Raw genomic sequence first — 9,667 nt, 5'->3', positions numbered from 1 at the left:
CGTTTCCTGCAGTCCACAATCAGCTCTTCTGTTAGGTGAGGTTAAGGGAGAGTTGTTGTCGGGTTGTCGGTGATCAGGCCTACCACCGTTGTGTCGTCAACAAACTTAATGATGTGTTTGGAGTCCTATGTGGCTACGCAGTCATAGGTGAACAAAGAGTACAGGAGGGGAGTAAGCATGCACCCTGAGGGGCCCCTTGTGTGAGGGTCAGCATGGCGGACGTGTTGTTGCCTACCCTCACCACCTGGTGGTGGCCCTGTCAGGAAGTTCAGGATCCAGTTGCAGAGAGGTGTCTAGTCCCATGGTCCATAGCTTAGTTATGACTATGGTGTTGAATTCTGAGCTGTTGTCAATGAAAAGCATCCTCACGTAGGTGTTTCTCTTGTCCAGGTAGGAAAGGGCAGTGTGGAGTGCAATAGAGATGGCCTCATCTGTGATCTTTTGGGCGGCGTATGCTAATTGGAGTGGGTCCAGGTGTCTGGGATGATGGCTACAGATGTGAGTGCTACCGCGATAGTCCTGTTTACCTTGACGTTCTTGGGCACGAGGACATTTTGGTCGTCTTGAAACATGTAGGTATTACAGAGTGGGACAGGGAGAGTTGAAAATGTCAGTGAAGACACTTGCCAGCTGGTCAGAGCATTCTCTGAGTGGGCGTCCTGAATCCGTTTGGCCTTGAGCCTTGTGAATGTTAACCTGTTTTAAAGGTCTTACTCCATATCGGCTATGGAGAGCATCATCACACAGTCGTCTGGAACAGCCTGGTGTTCTCATGCATGGTTCGTGGCGAGCATAGAAGGCATTAGCTCAACTTGGTAGGTTTGTCTCACTTTCCCTTGATAATCCGTATAGTTTACGCGCCCTGCCACATCCGACAAGCGTCTAGCCGTGTTGTAGGATTCGAATCTTAGTCCTGTATTGACGCTTTACCTGTTTGATGGCTCGTTGGAGGTCGTAGCGGATTTCTTATAAAGGCCCGGATTAGTGTCCGCTCTCCTCCATCATGATAGCTCCTTAGTGATGTCGACCCTGACGAGCTCTTGACCCGCTCCAATACAGTCCTGTCGATGTGAATGGGGGTTTGCGCGGCCCTTCCGTTTCCTGCAGTCCACAATCAGCTCTTCTGTCTTGCTGACGTTAAGGAAGAGATTGTTGTGCTGGCACCACACTGTCAGGTCTCTGACCTCCTCCCTATAGGCTGTCTCGTTGTCGGTGATCAGACATACCACTGTTGTGTCGTCAACAAACTTAATGATGGTGTTGGAGTCCTATGTGGCTACGCAGTCATGGGTGAACAAGGAGTACAGGAGGGGAGTAAGCACGCACCCCTGAGGGGCCCCTTTGTTGAGGGTCAGCATGGCGGACGTGTTGTTGCCTACCCTCACCACCTGGTGGTGGCCTGTCAGGAAGTTCAGGATCCAGTTGCAGAGGGAGGTGTCTAGTCCCATGGTCCATAGCTTAGTTATGACTATGGTGTTGAATTCTGAGCTGTWGTCAATGAAAAGCATCCTCACGTAGGTGTTTCTCTTGTCCAGGTGGGAAAGGGCAGTGTGGAATCCAATAGAGATTGCCTCATCTGTGATCTTTTGGGCGATATGCGAATTGGAGTGGGTCCAGGGTGTCTGGGATGATGGCTACAGATGTGAGTGCTACAGGGCGATAGTCATTTAGACAGGTTACTTTGACGTTCTTGGGCACAAGGGACATATTGGTCGTCTTGAAACATGTTGATATTACAGACTGCGTCAGGGAGAGGTTGAAAATGTCAGTGAAGACACTTGCCAACTGGTCAGTGCATGCTATGAGTAGGCATCCTGGTAATCCATTTGGCCTTGAGGCCTCGTGAATGTTAACCTGTTTTAAAGGTCTTACTCCATATCGGCTATGGAGAGCATCATCACACAGTCGTCTGGAACAGCTGGTGTTCTCATGCATGGTTCGAGGCGAGCATAGAAGGCATTTAGCTCAACTGTGGTAGGTTTGTCTCACTTTCCCTTTATAATCCGTGATAGTTTACGTGCCCTGCCACATCCGACAAGCGTCATAGGATTCAAATCTTAGTCCTGTATTGAAGCTTTACCTGTTTGATGGCTCGTTGGAGGTCGTAACGGGATTTCTTACAAGAGCCCGGATTAGTGTTCTGCTCTCCTCCTTTATTGAGCTGCTACTTCCTGTTTGAGTTTTTACTGGTAAGAAGGAATCAGGAGGATAACGTTATGGTCAGATTTGTCGAATGAACGGCGAGCGAGCTTTGCCTGCGTTTCTATGTGAAGGTGATTTTAGAGTTTTGTCGCCTCTAGTTGCACAGGTGACGTGCTGGTAGAAATGAGGTAAAACGGATTTCAGTTTCCCTGCATTACAAACACCGGCCAGTAGGAGCGCCGCTTCTGGATGAGCATTTTCTTGTTTGATTTTGGTCCTATACAGCTCGTTGAGTGTGGTCTTCGTGCCAGCATCAGGATAAAGTAATCCTTCTCACCCCCCCCCCTTAAAAGATTTAGATGCACTATTGTAAAGTGGCTGTTCCACTGGATGTCATAAGGTGAATGCACCAATTTGTAAGTCGCTCTGGATAAGAGCGTCTGCTAAATGACTTAAATGTTAAATGTTAAATGTTTATGGTGGTAAATAGACCGCTACAAAAATCTAGATGAAAACTCTCTTGGTAAATAGTGGTCTACAGTTAAGATAAACAAAACACACAAAATAACCCATAAAACGGCAGATATCCGTTCCAACGCCGTTCCTACACTGCTGTCCAGACTGCTGAAGGCAGGTCAGCTGAGCCTCTAGCGCTGAGCTCCTGACTGCAGCATCGTGGGGACAGCTCTGTTACCTCTCCTCCTCTCATACCCCTCTTCTCTTCTCCAGACTGGTGAAGGCAGGTCAGCTGAGCCTGTATCTCCAGACTCTGAGCTCCATCCTGCAACATTGTGGAACAGCGCTGGGGGTCCACCGGGAGGCTGGCTGGCTGACCTTACGACCCCAGGCTCTTTCCTCCCAAGACGCCCTCGCCCTCCTCCACCGCTGGAGCACGCTGACCCACAATGCACCTCTCCTCAGCCAGCTGCAGACTGTGGCGGAGAAACACAAAGTCAAGGAGCTGCTGGGTGAGAGATTACTGGATATGTCGTGCTACTGCTAGAATCTCTGCTGCCTCATGATGGCAGCAGAGATGATGTGACTTTTCTCTCTGAATTACCTGCTTTGACAATATGTTTAGGAGCTGTAGTTTATAAAAACTMATCCGTTCTCTTCCTGAAATCAGACGATGTATGATCATCTTTATTTGCTCCATCTCAGACACGACCTTGCTGCGTTCGTACGTCATGGAAAAACCTGGAAAAGGGTTTGAAAATGGAATTTTTAAATTCTATTTTCCAGGCCTGGAACGTTTTTAAATGATAAAATCCATAAGTTTTGGAAAAGAAATGGAATTTAATTTAATAATTTCTGTTAATATAAATTTATTTAGGCACAGTTTTTTAAATTATGTATTTTTTATCAATCAAAATAAATCGACATATTAGCAGGTCATAGAATGATCAGCATAGTAGGAGAGGAGTTGTCCGTTGCTCAACGACGTTACCAATTCTTGGCATTTATCGAACCTCTAGTTAAATATTTATCTATTATTAGTATGTATTCATGTTTTCGTCATGTCCCCCAAAACAACTTTCCACCGACACTCGCGAATAAGGCCGATCACAGTTGATGTATTTTTTGTAACGTTTCAATAGATTCATACAAACAAATTTTTTGACAAAATGAACGATTCACTTTGCCATTGTATTAGTTGTGGTTTCGGTTCAATCGCTGGGGAATCGATCATGTGAATCAAAATGATAATTTTGTGAATCGTGAACATTTTAATTTTAGGAAATAATTACATTTGGATTGATGTGGCTTCAATTCCAGTTGATTTTAGCATCCAAATGTAAGGAAAACATAGCAACTCAAATTGCAAAGTAAACACTTATAAAGTAGCTAAGTTAAATATGACTAAAACTTAGAAAAACGCATAAAAATATCTGATGTAATTGCAATGTTTTACATCAAGCTCATGGGTGGTCAACCATCCTCAGAGAGAGATCATGGGTGGTCACCCCTCTAGAGAGCTCATGGGTGGTCAACCATCCTCCAGGAGGAGTCATGGGGGTCAACCATCCTCCAGAGAGTCATGGGTGGTCAACCATCCTTCAGAGAGTCATGGGTGGTCAAACCATCCTTCCAGGAGAGCTAATGGGTGGGTCAACCATTCCTCCCAGGAGAGTAATGGGTGGTCAACCATCCTCCAGGAGAGCTCATGGGTGGTCAACCATCCTCCAGGAGGAGTCATGGGTGGGTAACCAATCCTCCAGGAGAGATCCTGGGTGGTCAACATCCTCCAGGAGAGCTCATGGATGGTCAACCATCCTCAGGAGAGATAATGGTGGTCAACCATCCTCCAGGAGAGATCATGGGTGGTCAAACCATCCTCCAGGAGAGCTAATGGGTGGTCCAACCATCCTCCAGGAGAGCTCATGGGGTGGTCAACCATCCTCTAGGAGAGATAATGGGTGGTCAACCATCCTCCAGGAAGGATAATGGGTGGAACCATCCTCCAGGAGAGATAATGGGCGGTCAACCATCCTCTAGGAGGAGATAAGAGGTGGTCAAACCTCCTCCAGGAGAGCTAATGGGTGGTCAACCATCCTCCAGAGAGTCATGGGTGTACAGGTTTCATTTTTATTCCAGTCCCCCTGTAACAAACCACAACCGGACCTTGATAAACTGCCTCCGTTTGAGCAGGGGCTGGATCAATGCCTGCACACCCAGCAGCATCTCCAGACTGAGGGCTGACCACTCGGTTGTTTTTATACAGTAGCCTAACAGGTATACTTATGTGGGGGTTTAGGTGCCTTACTCAATGACATGGATATGGTATGATGGGATCAGAGAGCAGCCTCCCTGTGTTGATAACACATTACGTGCCTTTTCTAGTAACAGTTGCCCCCCCCCCCCCCCCCCCCTGTGAAGTATCTGGGACAGTGACCATTCTTTGTTGTTTTGGCCTCTTGTTACTCCAGCACTTTTGGATTTGAAATGATTGGAGGAAGTTACAGGACACAACAAAAACATGGCTACTCTCCACCTTACAATAACAGGGGGGTTAGCATTTTATATCATTACCCCAAGACATGCTAACCTCTCACCATTACAATAACAGGGGAGGTTAGCATTTTATATCATACCCCGAGACATGCTAACCTCTCACCATTACAATAACAGGGGAGGTTAGCATTTTTTATCATACCTCCAGACATGCTAACTCTCACCATTACAATAACAGGGGAGATTAGCATTTATATCTACCTCAGACATGCTACCTCTCACCATTACATAACAGGGGAGGTTAGCATTTTTATCATAACCCCAAGACATGCTAACTCTCCCCATTTTACAATAACAGGGGAGGTTAGGCATTTTGTATCATACCCTCGAGACATGCTAACCTCTCACCATTACAATAACAGGGAGGGAGTTAGCATTTTATATATATCCCCAAGACATGCTAAACCTCTCACCATTACATAACAGGGGAGGTTAGCATTTTTATCATACCTCCAAGACATGCTAACCTTCTCACCATTACAATAACAGGGGAGGTTAGCATTTTATATCATACCCCGAGACATGCTAACCTCTCACACATTTACAATAACACAGGGAGGTTAGCATTTTATATCATACCCCGAGACATGCTAACCTCTCACCATTACAATAACAGGGGAGCGTTAGCATTTTTTATCATAACCAAGACATGCTAACCTCCTCCATTACAAATAACAGGGAGGTTAGCATTTTTATCATACCTCGAGACATGCTAACCTCTCACCATTACAATAACAGGGAGGTTAGGCATTTTATATCATACCCCAAGACATGCTAACCTCTCACATTACAATACAGGGGAGGTTAGCATTTTATCATCAACCCCCAAGACATGCTAACCTCTCACCATTTACATAACAGGGGAGATTAGCATTTTTCATAACCCCAAGACATGCTAACCTCCCCCATACAATAACAGGGGAGGTTAGCATTTTATATCATACCCCAGACATGGCTAACCTCTGCACCATTACAATAAACAGGGAGGGGTTAGCATTTTATATCATATCCCCAAGACATGCTAACCTCTCACCATTACAATAACAGGGGAGGTTAGCATTTTATATCAACCCCCAAGACATGCTAACCTCTCACCATTACAATAACAGGGGAGATTAGCATTTATATCATACCCCAGACATGCTAACCTCTCACCATTACAATAACAGGGGAGGTTAGCCATTTTTATATCATACCCCAAGACATGCTAACCTCTCACCATACAATAACAGGGAGGGTTAGCATTTTATATCATAACCCCAGACATGCAACCTCTCAACCATTACAATAACAGGGGAGTTAGCATTTTATATCATACCCCTCAGACATGCTAACCTCTCACCATTACAATAACAGGGGAGGTTAGCATTTATATATCATACCCCCAAGACATGCTACCTCTCACCATTACAATAACAGGGGAGGTTAGCATTTTGTATCATAACCCCAAGACAAGCTAACTCTCACCATTACAATTAACAGGGGGAGGTTAGCATTTATATCATACCCCGAGACATGCTAACCTCTCACCATTACAATAACAGGGAGGTTAGCATTTTAATCATACCCCCCAAGACGTGCTAAACCTTCTCACCATTACAATTACAGGGAGGTTAGCATTTTATATCATAACCCCAGAACATGCTAACCTCTCACCATTACAATAACAGGGGAGGTTAGCATTTTGTATTCATAACCCCAAGACATGTAACCTCTTCCCCATTACAATAACAGGGGAGGTTGCAGTTTTGTATCATTACCCCGAGACATGCTAACCTCTCACCATTTACAATAACAGGGAGGTCTAGCATTTTGTATCATTATCCTCCAAGACATGCTAACCTCTCCCCATTACAATAACAGGGGAGGTTAGCATTTTGTATCATACCCTCGAGACATGCTAACCTCTCACCATTACAATAACAGGGGAGGTTAGCATTTTAAATCATACCCCCAAGACATGCTAACCTCTCACCATTACAATACCAGGGGAGGTTAGCATTTTATATCATAACCCCAAGACATGCTAACCTCTCACCATTACAATAACAGGGGAGGTTAGCATTTTGTATCATAACCCCAAGACATGCTAACCTCTCCCCATTACAATAACAGGGGAGGTTAGCATTTTGTATCATACCCTCGAGACATGCTAACCTCTCACCATTACAAGGGGTTTAGTGCCTTCCAATGACAGGATATGGTATATGGGATCAGAGAGCAGCCTCCTGTGTTGATAACACATTACGCTGCCTTTTCTATAACAGTGTGCCCCCCCCCCCCCCCCCCCCGTAATTATTGGGACAGTGACCATTTTTGTTGTTTTGCCCTCTGTTACTCCAGCACTTTGGATTTGAAATGAGTGAGGAAGTTACAGACACACAAAAACATGCTAACCTCTCACCATTACAATTAACAGGGGAGTTAGCATTTTATATCAACCCCCAAGACATGCTAACCTCTCACCATTACAATAACAGGGGAGATTAGCATTTTATAATCATACCCCGAGACATGCTAAACTCCTCACCATTACAATAACAGGGGAGGTTAGCATTTTGTATCATACCTCCAAGACATGCTAACCTCTCACCATTACAAATAACAGGGAGATTAGCATTTTATATCATACCCCTCGAGACAATGCTAACCTCTCACCATTACAATAACAGGGGAGGTTAGCATTTGTATCATAACCCCAAGACATGCTAACTCTCCCCATTACAATAACAGGGGGTTAGCATTTTGTATCATACCCTCGAGACATGCTAACCTCTCACCATTACAATAACAGGGGAGGGTTAGCATTTTATTCATATCCCCAAGACATGCTAACCTCTCACCATTACAATAACAGGGGAGGTTAGCATTTTGTATTCATACCTCCAAGACATGCTAACCTCTCCACCATTACAATAACAGGGGAGATTAGCATTTTATATCATACCCTCGAAACATGCTAACCTCTCACCATTACAATAACAGGGGAGGTTAGCATTTTATATCATAACCCCAAACATGCTAACCTCTCACCATTACAATAACAGGGGAGGTTAGCATTTTGTATCATAACCCAAGACATGCTAACCTCTCCCCATTACAATAACAGGGAGGTTAGCATTTTGTATCATACCTCGAGACATGCTAACCTCTCACCATTACAATAAACAGGGAGGGTTAGCATTTTATATCATACCCCAAGACATGCTAACCTCTCACCATTACAATACAGGGGAGGTTAGCATTTTATATCAGACCCCCAAGACATGCTAACCTCTCACCATTACAATAACAGGGGAGATTAGCATTTTGTATCAAACCCCAAGACATGCTAACCTCTCACCATTACAATAACAGGGAGGTTAGCATTTTATACATACCCTCGAGACATGCTACATCTCACCATTACAATAACAGGGAGGTTAGCATTTATATCATATCCCCAAGACATGCTAACCTCTCACCATTACAATAACAGGGGAGTTAGCATTTTATTCAGACCCCCAAGACATGCTAACCTCTCACCATTACAATAACAGGGGAGATTAGCATTTTATATCATACCTCGAGAAACATGCTAACCTCTCACCATTACAATAACAGGGAGGTTAGCATTTTATATCATACCCCAAGACATGCTAACTCTCACCATGACAATACAGGGTGGTTAGCATTTTATATCATAACCCCAAGACATGCTAACCTCTCACCATTACAATAACAGGGGAGATTAGCATTTTATATCATACCCCAGACATGCTAACCTCTCACCATTACAATAACAGGGAGGTTAGCATTTATATCATACCCCCAAGACATGCTAACCTCTCACCATTACAATAAACAGGGGAGGTTAGCATTTTGTATCATAACCCCAAGACATCTAACCTCTCCCCCATTACAATAACAGGGAGGTTAGCATTTTTGTATCATACCCCAGACATGCTAACCTCTCACCATTACAATAACAGGGGAGGTTAGCATTTTAAATCATACCCCCAAGACATGCTAACCTCTCACCATTACAAACCAGGGGAGGTTAGCATTTTATATCATAACCCAAGACATGCTAACCTCTCACAATTACAATAAACAGGGGAGGTTAGCTTGTTATCATAACCCCAAGACATGCTAACCTCTCCCCATTTACAATAACAGGGGAGGTTAGCATTTGTATCATAACCCCGAGACATGCTAACCTCTCACCATTACAATAACAGGGGAGGTTAGCATTTTTATCATACCCCAAGACATGCTAACCTCTCACCATTACAATAACAGGGAGATTAGCATTTATATCATACCCCAGACAATGCTAACCTCTCACCATTACAATAACAGGGGAGGTTAGCATTTTATATCATACCCCAAGACATGCTAACCTCTCACCATTACAATAACAGGGGAGGTTATGCATTTTGTATCATAACCCCAAGACATGCTATACTCTCCCATTACAATAACAGGGAGGTTAGCATTTTGTATCATAACCCCAAGACATGCTAACCTTCTC

At 44.2% G+C, this 9,667-nt stretch overlaps 1 protein-coding gene and 1 long non-coding RNA gene across 2 annotated transcripts in view; both read left to right on the top strand.

Annotated features, from left to right (window-relative positions):
- The window catches only part of LOC139024499 (uncharacterized), a 240,855-nt gene that overhangs the window by 143,087 nt on the left and 88,101 nt on the right, over positions 1-9,667 (top strand). The gene's annotated exons all lie outside the window — the stretch shown is intronic.
- urb1 (URB1 ribosome biogenesis homolog) overlaps positions 1-9,667 on the top strand; it is a 103,380-nt gene that overhangs the window by 82,096 nt on the left and 11,617 nt on the right. Inside the window, 1 exon segment of the mRNA XM_070436692.1 lies at positions 2,872-3,110. Coding sequence (XP_070292793.1) covers positions 2,872-3,110 — 239 coding nt within the window.

This window comes from Salvelinus sp. IW2-2015, linkage group LG4p (assembly GCF_002910315.2).
Source record: "Salvelinus sp. IW2-2015 linkage group LG4p, ASM291031v2, whole genome shotgun sequence".
NCBI classification, from domain to species: Eukaryota; Metazoa; Chordata; class Actinopteri; order Salmoniformes; family Salmonidae; genus Salvelinus; species Salvelinus sp. IW2-2015.
This window is presented reverse-complemented; position numbering and strand designations above follow the sequence as displayed.